The sequence below is a fragment of the Chrysemys picta genome, chromosome 12 (assembly GCF_011386835.1).
Source record: "Chrysemys picta bellii isolate R12L10 chromosome 12, ASM1138683v2, whole genome shotgun sequence".
Classification (NCBI taxonomy): domain Eukaryota; kingdom Metazoa; phylum Chordata; order Testudines; family Emydidae; genus Chrysemys; species Chrysemys picta.
In genome coordinates this window covers 11,867,858-11,884,842 of record NC_088802.1, presented here as the reverse complement: position 1 = coordinate 11,884,842, position 16,985 = coordinate 11,867,858, and the positions used below count along the sequence as shown (strand labels likewise).

Here is a 16,985-nt window from a genome sequence, read left to right as displayed (position 1 = left end):
TGCTCACAAACAATTTTAACAATTGTAAAGCTTCAACTTTTTGAATATCAGTGTCTAGTGTCATTAAATACACCTCTACCCCGATATAACGCTGTCCTTGGGAGCCAAAAAATCTAACCGTGTTATAGGTGAAACCGTGTTATATTGAACTTGCTTTGATCCACTGGAGTGCGCAGCCCTGGCCCCTGCCCCCCCCCCCCCCCCCCCCCCCCCGGAGCACTGCTTTACCGCATTATATCCAAATTTGTGTTATAGCTGGTGGGGTTATATCGAGGTAGCGGTGCAGTTCTGGTCTGACCAAAATATTGGCTGATCCCCCATAATTTCCCACAACCGTGAAAATTTTAATTGGAATGAAATCCTTAAAACCCAGATTGTTGTGCAACTGTGAAAGTTTAAATCAATAAATATAAAAACTGCTTAAAATAGACATTGTCAAAATTATATGTTATAAAAAAAAATTCTGCCAAGCCTGACTATTCCACCTTAAACACACAGCTCCTCCAGGCTCATCCTCACAGAGGGATGCCTCAGTGACCCTCCATACCAGCACAGGGGCTGATTGCAGGCAAGGAGATCCTTTGGGTTTTAATTACAGGCTAATTTCACTGAAAGTTACCTGTCACAGGTGTGATTGTACATTTTTTCATTAAAGCCTCCAGGGGTGAAATTGGTTGGGTCCTTCCTGCTCAGCAAACAGCACGAGTCAGTTTCAGGAAAGGAAACACCCCCTTGCTGCTGCAGGCGGGGCATAGTGTGAATTCAGGAAATTGAAACTAACCCTGTTCCACTGCCCAGAGGGAGCCATGGCTGCAGAGATCCCCGTGGAAAGTCTCCAGGAGGAAGCTACATGTCCCGTCTGTCTGCAGTATTTCACAGAACCTGTCACTCTGGAGTGTGGGCACAATTTCTGCCGAGCCTGCATCAGCCAGTGCTGGGAGGGATCCGATACAGCCGCCTCCTGCCCTCAGTGCAGAGAAACTGTGCAGCAGAGAAACCTCAGGCCCAACAGGCAGCTGGCAAACGTCATAGAAATCGCCAAGCGGCTGAGTTTACAAGCAGCAAAAGGAGCAGGAGCGGATGGGGTGTGTGAGACACACCAGGAGGCTCTGAAACTGTTCTGTGAAGAGGATGAAACCCCCATCTGTGTGGTGTGCGACAGATCCCGGGCTCACCGCGCTCACTCGGTGGCTCCCATAGAGGAGGCTGCCCAAGAGTACAAGGTAGGGAATTGCTGTCAAATGTAATGGGTTAACTTTTGGGTTTTAATTACAGGCTAATTTCACTGAAAGTTGCCTGTCACGGGTGTGACTCATGACTCAGCTCTGTAAAGTCTTCATTGTAAGGGAGATGCTGTAAGGAAATTAATGATCTGGCAGTGTGGCAACAGAGGCAAAATATCAAATCTTGAAAGCAGGATCTACTTTGCTTGCTCTCTCCCACTCACTTTCACCAATCTGGGGCAGGAGGTTGGGATTCAGGTGTGGGTGTGGGTTCTGGGTTGGGGCCGAGGGGTTTGCAGTCTGGGAGGGGGCTCTGGCCTGAGCCTGGGGCAGAGTGATGGGGTGCAGAAAAGGGTACAGGGTGCTGGCTCTGGGAGGAGGGTCAGGGCTGGGGCAGCGCCATATGGCTGGGGCAGGCAGGGAGCCTGCCTTAGCATCAGCGGGCAATCCTGCTGCACCGCCGGAGATCGCGATCAACTGGGAGAATCTCCAGGATCGACTAGTAGATCGCAATCGACTGGTAGATGACCACTGGTCTAGCTAGATAAAAGATGGGAAGGGAAACTGAGGCATAAAACAGGGCAACGAGTTGCCCACAGTCACCCAGCATGTCAGTGACAGAGCTTAGCATAGAACCCAGATCTCCTCAGACCCAGTCCAAGACCCGAACCACTTTGCCATGCTGACAGCTGAGCATCAGTCCCACCCAGTGATGAAGTGTGTCCGTTAGGAGGGAGAGACACCTTTAATCCCAGGCCCAGTAGAGAGAGGAGGTTTGTCGCTGGGATTCTGAACGCTCGTGTCGCTCCATGAGGGATTAAACTCAGATGCTGCCAGCCTGCACTAGAGGAGATCACTGGGCTAAACACTGTGTGGGATCCTGAGCACCTTCAGTACTCACAAAACGGCTACAGAAAGCTCAGGTCCATGCCAAGTACCACTGGGATTACACTGGGTTGTAGCAAAACCAACCACAGGCTGGAGCTGACCGGTGCCAGTTTGACCTGTTCTGTTGTGTATGTGGGCAAGGACCAGCCAAAGTGGTTCCATTAGTCCCACCAGGCAGCCTTTTGAAATCTCCCAGAATGCATTGCTTCCGGGATCTTTACCAGGGAATGGAACCGTGGGGCATCTGCCCAGGGGGCATTGTCATGGAAAGGGTTTAGGACAACACTGGGGCAAACCCCAACCCGTTCTTTATACAAATCTGCATCATGTCTAATTAGGGTGGTCACTGAGGCATCCCCAGAACATAGGACATGCCCATGCCTGCCTGCATGGGCCCGTCCTCACCAGTATCAGTCACCCTGTGTTGGCCCACCACTGCTTTTTTCAGTGTGCCACCCACCTGCATAATTCTGTATGAAGGTGCCACGCCCACCGGTGTCCTCCTGCATCCTCAGTCTCCTCCTCTCCCTTTTGCAGCAGACAACTGCTGGGTCCCTACCGGACAGGGATAGTGCTCCACAACACTGGGACTGCGCAGCTTCAAACCAGATGTATGGCCTCCCGGCATCTCATGGGGTTTACCCTGGTGCTTAGACCAGCTGTGCCAAACCAGTGCAGTCCCTGGGGCTTCAGGGCTGAAATCCCAGCCCATATTGAAACCCTGGTGGCTTCTGGGATTTGTATCACTTTGTTTGTGAACCTTCTACAAAACTGGTTTATTGATTCACCCCCATGTGACTTTGGTGCCCTGGTAATGCGCTGTACCACTAATCAGTTCACAAATACCAGTAAAGCTTGCCTTTAATTGAGATCTCTAATTACTAAAAACACTGAACCGGAATTGGTAATGAGTCCGAATGTGACACACTCCCAGTCTCCATTAATGAGGTTTCATCTCCTTGGTGATCCTGATATCACAAAGTGATTAGAACCACAGTCATCCTGGGTTTTGGGTGGGAAAACACCCACTTACAAATACCTCTCAACTATCCAGATGAAACCTCCCAAATCATTTCTGTTTCTCCAGGAAAGAATCCAGGCCCATTTGAAGACTCTGAGGGAAGAGAGAGAAAAGCTGCTGGGATTGAAAGCGACTGCAGAGGGGAAGAGCCGGGAGTATCTGGTAGGTGCCTGTTGTTATGAACCAGAAGGGACTGGCAGTGGGAGGTCTGTTTGGAGGCAGACTCCTGTGTGGCCGTGGTGAACATGGGCTTATATGTGTGTTTCTCCATTGGATTGCTGAGATTGATTCATGTGTAGACAAGCCCTAAGCTTCCCTTTCAATTGGTGAGTCTAGCCCTTGTGGCTTGCTCAAAAATCCTCCCCAAGTGAACTGAATGTCCCTGTGAAGTGCTGTCCGCTGTGTCTAGACATTTTGTGCATTTTTAAAATGTTTGTTTCTTTTAACTCCCCTGGTGTCTCTGTCAGTGTAGTGCTGAGTACTGCCTCCTGCTGAATTTCCACAAACCATAAAGAACAATATGCTGACCATGACCGACAGAGAAACATCCCTTTCAGAGGGATACCGGGGCCAAAGGGGAAGGTGTGAGAGAATCCCCTGCCTAGTACCCACAGGTAGAATGAAATGTCAGAAATCTTAGTATTTTCAAAGAAAATCAGCCTCCTGCACACTCAGCTCTTCATGAAAGGACCCCAGGCTCCATCCACGTCCCTGACCAGCCCTTGCCCTATTTTCATACAGAAACAAACACAAACCGAGAGGCAGAAGATTGTGTTTGAATTTCAGCAACTGCGGCAGTTCCTGGAGGAACAAGAGCGACTCCTGCTGGCCCAGCTGGAGAAGCTGGATGAGGAGATTGTGAGGATCCAGAATGAAAATGTCAGTAAACTCTCAGAGAAGGTTTCCCGTCTCAGTGAGCTGATCAGTGAGCTGGAGGGGAAGTGTCAGAAGCCAGTGAGTGAATTTCTGCAGGTGAGACTGAATGAAAAATATCAGCACTGGAGCATAGTAGCTGGGGCAGGGCCTTCCTCCCCCATATTTCCTAAATCCCTTCCCTGGCACCCCCTGTTTGTGTCAGATGGGACTGAGATTCTTTTCTCTCTCTCTCCTCTAGGATGTCAGAAGCACCTTGAGCAGGTACATGGCTCTCTCACTCCCCCTCACACTTCACAACGCTGGGAAAGAGCTTGGTGGTGATGTTAGCACTGCATCTCCCCAGGGCTCTACAGCCAAATGTGTGGGGAAGGTCACATGTTGGATATAAATCTCTCTGATCAACTTCATCCTGAGGTCCTCACGCTTGCACAGAAGACTCTGGAATTCTCCATTCAGTGGGAAAGACTGACCTCAAGTATTTCCTAGAGATGTCACATCCCCGGGGGGACGGGCTGACTCAGGATTGTGGGGATGGAATATGGGCCTGTCACTGCTGGAGCCCCGGTCACCATTCAGCCCAGGCCAGCAGCCTGAAGGCTGTTTGGAAACCTGTGTGGAATGAGCTGGGGAGAGGGGAGTTGGTGTCTCAGTCTAGTTCCTAGTGGTCAGATTTCTATAGCACTTCACCCAGGAACTTCCTGTCCCTCAGAGCATGGAGGCCAAGAAGTGAATTGACCATAGAGACTCAATTCCCCCTTTATCCCCAGAGCTGATCTCTCCAGGCCAGAGTTGAAGAATATTAATGGTCCTTTGAGGGGAACATTTCATGGCCATGGCCTGTGTTGCACCTGTTCTGAGGCTGGGAGAAGTTGAGGAATTCTAACTCCAGGCCCATTAGAGCAGAAACTCACTAGCCAGAATTTATAATGAGTCACTAAATGAAATAAAATCACGTGAAATTGTTTCTCTCTAGGTGTGAGAAGAGGAAGTTTGAGCAGCCAGAGGAGATTTCTCCTGAACTGGAAGAGCAAGTCAGCGATTTCTCCCAGAAAACTATTGTGCTATCGGAGACTCTGAGGAAGGTAAAAGGTACCTAAAATAGATCTAGGAATGGTAATTGGGATGAGCCGCTGAGACTGTGGGAAGAGAATGGTGTTGGTCAATTGGGTCACACTTAGATGATGCTTCTATTTAATTGTTCGGTGAGAATGCCCTGCACTTGGGGTCCAAGACAATCAGATGGATTAAGTCAAACCTTTATTTCTACCAAAAGCCTGCCTTGCCATTACAATTACTGTAAAGTAAGAAATGTCTCAAAGACTTTAAGGCCAGAAGCGACTATCACACTAATCCAGTCTGATCTTCTGTACATTGCAGGCCACAGAATCTCGCCCACCCACTCCTGCAATTGACCCCTAACCTCTGGCCGAGTTACTGAAGTCCTCAAATCATGATTTAAAGACTTCAAGTGTAACAGGTTGAGCACTCACCGGTGCAGCACCTCCTGCTGGTCATCCTGGGAATTAGCTCTTCAGCTCCGAAGCACCCCCTGCTGGCTAGTGTCTCTCCTGCCTCAGGCCCCCTTGTACCTTCTGGACACCGATGCCTCTTACTTTGAGGTTCTGCCCACAGCAGTACCCCCACACTCTGGGTCTCCCCTCCCAGGGGAACCCCAACCTTGTATACCCACCTTGCCTCAGTGGCTACTGCCAGTCATCCTCTAGCCCCATTTCTCTGGGGCAGCCTGCAGTCCACAATGTCCACTCATCATTGGTAAAGGGGTTGGAGCTGCTGCCTTTCTATCCCAGCTGTCTCCCTGGAGCCCTAGTACCATCCCTGGCCCTTTGCAAGGCCTCAGCCTGGGACTTGCCAGGATAGAGCTCCCCAGCTCTGCCTGCCCTTCCCCAGCACTGCTCTGTCCGAGGTACCCTGTGCTCCCAGGGCCAGCTGTGGCCTACTTGGGAGTGGCCCCCACTGTGGCTGCCTCCCCAATCAGCCGACCTCAGCTGCTTTTCACCTTTTAACTCCTTTTATCCCAGGTACAGTGTAACTGCCCCGCTACTCAAGTTACAGAGAATCCACTATTAACATTAGTTTAAATCTGCCCCTGACCCATGCCCCACGCTGCAGAGGAAGGCAGAAAAAAAAACCAAAGGCTCTCTGTCCATCTGACTGGGGGGGAAATTCCTTCCCCACCCCAAATATGGTGGTCAGTTGAATACGGAGCATTTTAGCAAGACCCAACAGCCAGACACATGGCAAAGAACTCTCTATAGCTCAGAGCCCTCCCCATCTACTGCCCCATCATCAGACATGGGGCACATTTCTCACAGGCAGATCCAGCGCATCACTGAGCTCTGGTCCCGTTTGCAGCTAGTCTGGGCCAAATGGGCTGTAGCAGGGAAGGACAAAGCCCATCCCCCACGGTGAGGAATCCCTCCAGCCCAGGCGCCTCTTGTGCCTCCTCCCCAGCTGCAGGCACAAGGCGTGTTCCTGAGAGGGCTGGGAATGGGGTGGGGGGGGGTGAGGGCGGGTGGAAGAGGGAGGGGGGGTGGACGAGGGACAGAGGGACGTGGGCAGTGTAAAGCTGGGCCTCTGACACTCTGCACACTGGGCAAGACACACGGGGCCCATTGTCATCGGGATGTAACTCTGGCTGCTTCAGAACTTCCTCAGCCTGTGCCAAGGTCTGCACCGGCCCCTGCAGCCACTGAACAGCAGAGTCACAAATGGCCCCTCCCCTCTCTCCTTTCGCCGGTACAGGGGTGAATCTGGCCAATGGAGCCAACCTTCCCCCGCCTCAATTTCCACATTTATAAAATGGTTTTATTATTATTTCTATTTCTGCCTATGGAGGACGAGGCCCCGTCGTGCTGCTCTCTGTAGAGACGCTGAGTAAACAGACCCAACAGCTCACAATTAGACCAGGATTTCACAAACTCTCAACATCCCGTTAGTGTCAAAGGGACCAAAGTGGGTAAAGTTACTTTTATGCCAAAGTCTTTTTACGATCTGGATCTAGGTTACGACAAAAGGCAGTAAGTGAACAAGACGAACCAACCAGAGTCTGAAAGGTGGGAGGGGATGATGAGGGAAAAGTAAATCTTTCTTACAAAGTGTCTGTCCTGGGATGGTTGTGAGGCTGCAAGGATGCTGGCTCTAGTGCTGGCAGATGTACAAATCAGAGAGGAAAGAGACGGTTTCATATCTCTTTATATTAAATAAATGAGTGTGTCTCTGTGCCTCTGTCATAATTATAAAACAGTTTCAGAGTGGGGACGCTGTTATAAATATGAAAGTCTGAAATCTCACCTCTCTTCTCCTTTCTCCCTCCAGACACTCTGCTGTCCGAATTGAAGAGAAAAATCATGTTTCTTTCAATTGAAGGGGGTGAATCATTTGGAGCACACAGACAGGGTGAGTTTGCGGGTGAAGATTGTCTTTACATTATGAGAAAATTCCAGAGAAAACATCTTCATGAGATCGTAGCTAAAGTTACCAACCAAACTGACAGCGACCATGACACTCATAGTCCTAAAAATAACACATTAAATGGTAAGGAGATCCAAGGGCCGCTGTTCCCCTCCCCTCTCCCCCCCCCCACTTTTAAAAGTGGTATGACTAGGACACTTTTCAACATGGGCATAGTTTGGGGGAGAAGAGAGCCATGTTGCCCCCACAAACTGCAAGTCTTAGGCAGGTGTGAAGCATCGCAGGTAGTGTCTGTGCTCTTTGGGCAGGGAAGCTGATCAGCTCCTCTCTGTGTAGTGCAGCCTGTGCCCGTGGCACCAACTTCTTCCTGGTGCTGGCCTCCCTCAGTGGCTTCACCCCTGCTCCTCTTTCCTGAGGCCCTGCCCCCTGACCAGGCCAGAAGCCAGAACCGGGACACCAGCCAGGGAGCCCAGACTGCATTAGGGAGTCCTGCATACCCCAGGTAGCGGGGACATGGGCCGGGGGCTGCTCTCAGAACACCAGACCTATGTCCAGGGCAAGTGGAGTGTCAGGGGGTCTTCATAGTGGGCAAGTCTCCCATCCTGGCCATGGGGCAGGGCCTCGGTCAGGGCCACAGAGGGGACGGGGCCACACAAACAGTCCTGACACCACCCTTAGTGCTCAGTTCACTCCCATTCTGATGAACAGAAACACTCTTAACTGATCAGAGGGGTAGCCGTGTTAGTCTGAATCTCTAAAAAGCAACAGAGGGTCCTGTGGCACCTTTAAGACTAACAGAAGTGGGCATTCAACCACGAAAGCTTATGCTCCGATACTTCTGTTAGTCTTAAAGGTGCCACAGGACCCTCTGTTACTCTAAACTGAGTTGCACCCGAACAGAGCTCTGTGCCACATCCCTCTGCCTCACCCGTTGCAGGGAGTCTCCTCTTCACTCTTCTCCAACATCCTGCGTTTCCTTTGGGCAGGGCTGGACTCTTCCATTGGAGCTGCTCACAGCTTCCTGGATTGGGGAGATGCTCTTCCTGTGATGCCGGCAGCTCCTCCCTTCTCTCTGGGCTGGGGATGGGGCTACCCCACCCAATGCAACCTCCCGCTCTCTGGTCTTAAGCAGCTCTTCCCCAACGCTTTACCTTCCTCTCTGTTCCCTGGCCTGGGAGTGGAGGCTGCATTAGGGGAGGGAGCTTCCCTCGGGGTGGGGGGCGGTTAAAGCTGGTATCTGCATGCTTCTTCTGCTCCCTCTTCGATAAAAGCTTCTAGCACCTTCTTGGCTGTGTCTCTGCCACTATGAATGGGGCAGCACCAGGAGCGGGATCTGGGAGCTGCTGAAGCCTCTGTGATAAATGAAGCAAAGAGTCCTGTGGCACATTATAGACTAACACGTATTGGAGTGTGAGCTTTTGTGGGTGAATACCCACTTCTTCGGATGCATGTGGGTATTCACCCACGAAAGCTCATGCTCCAATACATCTGTTGGTCTATAAGATGCCACAGGACTCTTTGCTGCTTTTACAGATCCAGACTAACATGGCTACCCCTTTGATACTGTGATAAATGAGAAACTAAGTGGGACCCATTACAAAGACTGAGGAGCTGCAGTGACATCTCTGCTCAGTCTACCAGAGGCAACTCCCTAGGATACAGGCCTGTCCCAGCCAGAACAGGGTTGCTGGGGAGTGTGAGAAATGGTCCCAGCCTCCCCCAGGGCTGAGCTCTGCCCTTAACGCTCTGATTCTCTCTCTTCTCCCAGTGAATGTGACTCTGGATCCAGATACGGCTCATCCCCAACTCATCCTGTCTGAGGATCAGAAAAATGTGAGATGGGCAGACACACAGCAGGATCTGCCCTACAACCCTGAGAGATTTGACACTTGGGAATGTGTGTTGGGCTGTGAGGGATTCACCTCGGGGAGACATTGCTGGGAGGTGGATGTGGGGGGTGCGGAATACTGGGCTGTGGGGGTGGCCAGAGAGTCTTTGGGGAGGAAGGGAGGGATCATCCCTAGCCCTGAGGAGGGGATCTGGGCTATGGAGCGATGGGTGGATCAGTTCCAGGCTCTCACCTCCCCGGTGACCCCCCTGCCCCTGAGCCGGGCCCCCAGCAGGATCCGGGTTTGTCTGGACTGTGACCGGGGGCAGGTGATATTTATCGATGCTGATGGTGAGGCTCCGATCTTCACTTTCCCACCGGGCTCCGTCCCTGGGGAGAGAATCCGACCCTGGTTCTGGGTGGGGCTGGGATCCCGGCTCAGACTGTGTCCCTGAGACACGCAGCAGAGGGGGGAATGGGAAATCAGCCTCTCTAGCCTTATGGACCCCAGTCCCTATGATCTTGGAGGACTCCCATCTACCGAGCCCCTGGCTCCTCATCTGTATGATCCCTGGAAGCTCCTCCACCTCCCTCTCTTCAGCCCCAGGGATGGGAGGGGGAAGGGGAAGGGAGAACAACCCCTGGGGCTGTAGGAGGGGCAGAGGGGCCCTGAGGGGCAGAGGTGGGGGCAGAACTAACAGCCGGGCTGGGGACAGGCAGAGGTGTGGGTGGCGAGGACACAGCATGAATCAATCAGGTTTGGGAAAGTGGTGGCGAAGCAGCAGCAACAACAGCGTTTTGTACAGATCTAAAACAACAAGGAGTACTTGTGGCAACTTAGAGATTAAGAAATGTATGTGGGCATAAGCTTTCATGGGCTAAAGCCCACTTCATCAGATGCATCGAATGGAACATATATTCCGACGTTTAAAGTCTGTTACTGAGTGTCCACGGAGGTTGAAGTGTTCTCCGACTGGTTTTTAATGCTATAATTCTTGAAGTCTGATTTGTGTCCATTTATTCTTTTGCGTAGAGACTGTCCGGTTTGTCCAATGTACATGGCAGAGGGGCATTGCTGGCACATGATGGCATATATCACATTGGTAGATGTGCAGGTGAATGAGCCCCTGATGTAGTGGCAGATAGGGATAGGTCCTATGATGGTGTCCCTTGAATAGATATGTGGACAGAGTTGGCAATGGGGTTGTTGCAGGGATAGGTTCCTGGGTTAGTGTTTTTGTTGTGTGATGTGTAGTTGCTGGTGAGTATTTGCTTCTGGTTGGGGGGGCTGTCTGTAAGCGAGGACTGGCCTGTCTCCAAAGGTCTGTGAGAGTGAGGGATCAACCTTCAGGATAGGTTGTAGAATTCTGAAGATGCACGGGAGAGGTTTGAATTGGGGGCTGAAAGTGACAGCTAGTGGCTGTAGACTGCATTTGCTCCACTCCCCAGACAGAGACAAACACCCGTTGCCAACTCTGTCCACATATCTATTCAAGTGACGCCATCATAGGACCTAACCACATCATCGACTCCATCAGGGGCTAATTCACCTGCGTATCTACCATGTACATTGGCCAAACCAGACAGTTTCTAAGCAAAAGTGGCATTTTTTCACCAAAAATTTCAAAAACAGACTCCAATGAGAAACTGCAGAACTGGGATTAATTTGCAAACTGGACACCATCAAATTAGGCCTCAATAAAGACTGGGAATGGATGGCTTACTACAAGAACTACAAAAAACTAATTTCCCCATGCTAATTTGCCCCTACTGTGACTCACACCTTCTTGTTAACTGTTTGAAATGAGCCACCCTGATTACCACTACAAAAGTGATTTTTCATCCTGTTGATAATAGCCCACTTTAATTGCACAGGGGGCAATCCATGAAGGGACTCAAGTGTTGCAATGCTGAGCATCACAGTGAATATTTTTTAGACAGCAAGAAAATCACAGGAACAGCAGCACTGTGACCCTCAGAGCTGAGTCAGGTGCATAAAGTCCCTAGACAATGCATGGGCATCACAGGCACCTTATAGTGCGATTCAGAAAAAACAGCTCACTAGGCAGGGAGCCAGCTAAGCTAGACAAGGGGAGATGCTGACAAGGGGAGGGCTGTCCTGAGCCCTTCCCCCCTCACAGACAGGTGCCTAAATCAGGGCTGCAGAGGCACATCTATCTCTGCTTAGGAACCCACAGATGGGAACCCAGCACCTGGAGTTTCTTGCTGGACTGAGGTAGGCACCTGCCTCGCTCCACACAAAATGTGTGTGGGGGGGGGAGGTGGTTTTCGTGATGTCACCCACCTTATAACTTTTACCCTCTCTGTGGTTAGAGCTCTCAGCTGGTATGTGGGACAGCCAAGTTCAGTCCTCCCATTACGCTGTGTAGAATAGCTCACGAATGTGAGTACCAACCTCAGGGCAAACAGTTACAAACCAAGGCACAAACCCCATGCAGGTTGTGAGTTCTGTATTTAGATTTCATGACCAGGTACCAAATGTGAACCCCTCGATCAGTATAACAGCCTGAACGTGGTGTCACAGACAGTCCCCTTGAGTACTACTGTCTATATAGCTGTTTTTCTGCCTCCTCCCCTGCTGCATCTCCCTGCCCCTGCTGGTGGGGCTGCCACGTTCCCAGCAGCAGAGTCGGGGAAGCTTCTGCACACAGTTTCTACGGTTAAAGCCACCAGCTGCACTATCCCAGCCAAAGAGAACGGTGGAAGATGTGGAACAGGACACAGCCTCTCCCCAGACCAGGAAAAACCATGAACAGAAACCTTCCCATCCCAAGCCAAAGGGAGCAGGTGGTGGGAGCACTTATGGGAGAGCCTCTCCCTCATCCAGAGACAGGAAAGAGCCCCCTTAGCCCAAGGCAAAGGGATGTGGCAGTCCTGATGGGGAGACCTCTCCATTCATGTCTATGAATTTAATATTTCACACATGTAGAAATAGTCACCAGAACCCACCGGGTCAGAGTTAAGGGTGTTTGGATGCTGGGCACAGAGAAGGTTTCTGTCAGGGCCGGCTCTAGGCACCAGCAAAGCAAGCGGGTGCTTGGGGCGGCACATTTGCAGGCAGGGCCAGCTCTAGGTTTTTGCTGCCCCAAGCAAAAAAAAATTTGGCTGCCCCCCCTGCTTATTTTTCGCTTTTACACATGTTTGCACTTTGCCATTTTGTTTTGACTGTTTAAAATTTTAAAAAAATGAAAACAGAATTTGTAGTTAGTGAAATAAAACAATTTCCTACTAGTGCAATTTTAACATTTAATTTTAACAAAAAGGGCTGGTCTACGGGGGGGCGGGGTCGATCCAAGATACGCAACTTAAGCTACACGAATAGCATAGCTGAAGTCGAAGTATCTTGGATCAAATTACCTGGGGTCCACACGGCACGGGATTAATGGCCGCGGCTCCCCCGTTGACTGCACTACTGCCGCTCGCTCCCCTGGAGTTCTGGAGTCGACGGTGAGTGCGTTTGGGGATCGATATATCGCGTCTTAACGAGACACGATATATCGATCCCGGATAAATCGATTGCTACCCGCTGATACGGCGGGTAGTGAAGACGTACCCAAACACAGTTACAAACAATTTGAGTTCAACTATACACTGTAATGAAAAACCTTAGTGTCTTCCAGTTTCTCATAAATTAAAAGAATGTATATGAACTAAATTTTTCTGGTTTTTATACTTGCACAGTCTTTTAATAAGTCAGTGACATCTATATTTTTTGCAATAGTACTTTCAATTGAAATTAATGCCAGTCCTGACATAGGATTTTGAGACATGGTGGACCTCAAATAATTTTTTAGTAATTTCAGTTTTGAGAAACTGCGCTCACCAGAAGCCACTGATACTGGTAATGTTAAAAGAATGCATAATGCTATAGCAGTGTTTGGAGTGAAAAAATCATTTCTTGCTATAAATTCTAATACTTTTAGAGGAGAAGTTTTAGGACTTATTAGCTCAGATAAAGCTATTAATTCATCATACAATTCTACTGCATCAATGTCAGCAGCGTTATCAGTACGGAGCGCTAAATGTAGGTCTTGGCACTGCTTCGTGAGGTCTTCTTTGGAAAACTGATTTTTAATATTTCCAATATCGTATAAAAATTCAAAAGTTTCACAATGACCATGCAACTGACAAAATCTTTCTTCAGTGGAAGTTATAGCTACATTCAAAATACAATAGAAACTTTCAACTTTAAACCTTTCATTTGGATCGAGAATAGGATCATCATGAGCCTCATAACAAAACTGTCTTGTTTTTTTCCGAGGACGAATGAATTGTTGAGGTGCAAACGTTGGTCAAAATCAAGATCCTCTGCTATTGTTGTTGCTTCTTTGAAAGTTTCTTCAAATCCTTCATCTGAACGGTATTTTTTTAAATATTCCAGCGTTTTATTCAAAATCGTCTTTGCCTCGGATATGTCTATGGTTATGTTCTGCATAACTTTGCTGGTCAAATTAATTTGATTTTGAATATTGTGCCAAATAACTGTGCAACATGAAAATTGAAACTGCATCATTTTCTGAGCCAATGTTTCAGCTTCGTGTCGAAATGAAGGATCATACAACAAGTCCTGGCTTATTTCGAATAATGCATCGTAAATCTCTCCTGATGAATATTGGAATGGTCTAATAGCTTCTATCCTGCTTTCCCATCTAGTTTGACTCAGAGGTTTAAGTGTGAGTTTTTGTTCAAGATGCTTCTTCAAGACTGCCCAACGGTGTGCGGAAGCACTAAAAAAGTTGTAAATTGCTTGCACTGTGGTAAAATATGAAACGGCATCTTTAGATGATTTGGCGGCATCACTGACAACCAGATTGAGCGAATGCACATGGCAAGGAATGAAAAAAGCTCGATTGTTTAAATTCAGTATTCTTTGCTGTACACCTGCATGTCGTCCTCGCATGTTTGAGCCGTTATCGTACCCTTGGTCGCCCATATTTTCTAAAGGTATTCCATGGTGTTCCAGTCTCTGTAGAATTACATCTGTGAGGGCTTTCCCAGTAGTTTCGTTCACTGGTATAAATTCTAGAAAGTGTTCACAAATTTTCACTTCTGCTTTTTCATCAATTTTCAGAAATTGTAAACTATTGACATTTGCTCGGTTTTGCTCAATTCTTGAGTACTATCAACTATAATTGAGTAATATTTGGCATGTTTCAAATACGATAAAATTTCATTACGCACTCCATTAGAAATTAATTCTATTATCTCATTTTGTGTATTTTTACCAAAATAATGGGTGTGAATCTCTCCATCTTTCACTCTTTGTACATGCTCAGCCATAACATTATCAAATTTTGACAATAATTCAACCAATTTAAATAAATTTCCATTGTTATTCTCATATAAAATGTCCGAGGATCCACGGAATGCGAGGCACTGTTCGGCTAGGAAATTAATGATTGCAGTAAACGTTCCAACACCACTTGCCAACGTAGAATTTCTGAATTTAGTTGACGTTGCTGTACCGAATCGATTGTTGTACCAGTTCGTAATCTGTTTGACAGCTCAATCCAATTTGTCAATGAGCATAAATGATTTTTTGATGTTTCATGTTCTTTCAAATGCTTATGCAAATTTCACCAGTCATTAAAACCTGCAGTTGCCAGAAGAATGTCCGAGTTACAGAACAGTTTGCGGCAAAAACAAAAAACTACATATTTGGTCTTTGAATACACTAACCACAATCTATTAATTTGTTCCCCATTTTTCATTTTTTTCTTCATACTGGATGGCATAAATTGACAATTCGACTGATTAAATGGATATTCAATTGTAGGATCTAGTTTTGAAGGACCTTTTTTCACAATAATAATTCGCATTGTATCAGTAATTATTGTCGGCCATATACTTGGATCCGATCCTATATCAGTCTCTTCACCTTCCAATAATTGTTCTTCAGTTTTAGATTTGTATAACAGTTCTTCATTGCTGGACTCTTCAGCTGAAGTAGTAAATCTTTGGATGGATTGTGATTGTTCGTCTTTATCAGTTAGCGAAGATAATCTTTGGTCAGATTATTGTTCATCTTTATCAGTGGATAAAGGTAATCTTTGGTTCGATCGGTCTTCATCAGTTGATGAATAATCACCTTCAATGCATTGCTTAGAGCTTTCTCCTTGATTGTCAACTTTTTTAAAATACTTTTTTGAAGTACGAGATAGTTTTTCTGATCCTTTTTGCCATTTCTCTCTTTGTTGCCGGTAAGCAGCACCAGAAAGTTGTTTTCGTTTTTGTCCCGGCATTTTAGCCCTATAACCACTGGCACCGGCGTGAAATGGAAATTAGCGTGAATGGCGCTCATAGGGCAGCACAGTAGACACAAGTAATCGTGATTTGAGTGACTGTGTCACAACGTGACATGATATTTTTCACGTCACACTCCTATTGCACTACTGTACTTGCCGTAGGTAAGTCACTGGGGTGTCAGAGCTCCCCACGAGCTCGAATACACACTGGACCCAGCCCTGCTGGCTTTTTCCCAGCGCTGAGGCCGCCCAGCTGGGAGCCCGAGGGGCATGCCATGGAGAGAGCTCTGGGGCTGGAGGAGCCAAGGAAGAGGTGCTGGGCTTGCTGGACAGATGCTTCCCCTCTCTGCCAGGTCGCTCTCCCCCTGCACGAGAGGCAGAAGGAGACTCCAGGCACTGGAGTCCTGTGAGGGGCTGGGGAGGGAGGCAGCATCCTCTGGGGCTCCAGCAGGCAGAAGCTCACCAGGAGTCCTGGGGACCCTCCCGCCTGGCCCGACTCTTACCTTGCTGCGGATCTGGCCCGAAGTGGATTCATCTCCGGTCACCGCTGCTCCCAGGGCCAGGGGTTGGGGCTGCTGCTGGATCCTAGCCCTGCTGATCCTTGGTCTTTGCCTTGGCCCCGGCACGTGCTGAGCTCAACCCAGGTTGCCACTCTGCTCCCCTCTCCTCTCCCCTGGCAGGATGTGGAGCAGAGGGGAGGAGGAGGCAGAGGCGGGGACAAGCTGAGGAGGAGCGGACCGCCGGGGCGCCATGTTCCCCCGTCCTCTGCAGCCGGGGCAGGGCCATGCTACCGGCTTCCGCCTGGGGGTGGTGGCCGCTGCCTGCAGGAGAGCGGCACGAACAAGCCAAGGAGCAGCCCGTCCTCTGAAGCCGGGGAAGGGTTGCTCTACTGGCTCCCACTGCTCTCCTGCTGTCAGCGGCCACCCCCGAGGCGGAGCTGGTAGCGCGGCTCTGCCCCGGCTGCAGAGGATGGGCCACTCCTCGGCTTGTTTGCACCGCTCCCCCACGGGCAGCGGCCACCGCTCCCTTCAGGCGGGAGCCGGTAGCACGGCCCTGCCCCAGCTGCAGAGGACGGGCTGCTCCTTGGCTTGTTCGTGCCACTCTCCCACGGGCAGCGGCCACCCCCCCCCAGGCGGAAGCCGGTAGCGCGGCCCTGCCCCAGCTGCAGAGGACGGGCCGCTCCTCGGCTTGCAGGGGTGGGGACGAGCTGAGGAGGAGATGTCTGTCCTCTGCAGCCGGGGCAGGGCCACGCTACCGGCTCCCGCCTGGGGGGGTGACCGCTGCCTGCGGGAGAGCAGCGGCGACACGCTCCCCACTTAGTCGGCTCCCTGCCTCGCCGCACCCTGCGGCAGAACAGGCTGGTTATCGCCCCCCGGGGTGGTCAGGATCCAGCCCAGGACGCTGCTTGAGGTGGGACCCCAGCGTTTTGCCGCCCCATACATTTTGCCACC

At 49.7% G+C, this 16,985-nt stretch overlaps 2 protein-coding genes across 3 annotated transcripts in view; both read left to right on the top strand.

Annotated features, from left to right (window-relative positions):
- Positions 1-16,985, top strand: part of LOC101932048 (tripartite motif-containing protein 10-like) — a 57,797-nt gene that overhangs the window by 35,853 nt on the left and 4,959 nt on the right. The gene's annotated exons all lie outside the window — the stretch shown is intronic.
- Positions 698-14,062, top strand: LOC101937542 (zinc finger protein RFP-like). Its single transcript, XM_065563230.1, has 7 exons — positions 698-1,223; positions 3,199-3,294; positions 3,874-4,104; positions 4,247-4,269; positions 4,982-5,097; positions 7,345-7,425; positions 9,209-14,062. Exons 1-7 carry the CDS (start codon positions 807-809, stop codon positions 9,721-9,723), a joined length of 1,479 nt encoding a protein of 492 aa, XP_065419302.1. The 5' UTR covers positions 698-806; the 3' UTR covers positions 9,724-14,062.

Bases quoted from the DNA above. Each gene is read 5' to 3' on its own strand.
- LOC101937542 (XM_065563230.1), top strand. From the start codon at position 807: ATGGCTGCAGAGATCCCCGTGGAAAGTCTCCAGGAGGAAGCTACATGT. The intron at 4,105-4,246 runs GTGAGACTGAAT...TCTCTCCTCTAG, and splicing joins CAGTGAGTGAATTTCTGCAG to GATGTCAGAAGCACCTTGAG. The intron at 5,098-7,344 runs GTACCTAAAATA...TTCTCCCTCCAG, and splicing joins GACTCTGAGGAAGGTAAAAG to ACACTCTGCTGTCCGAATTG.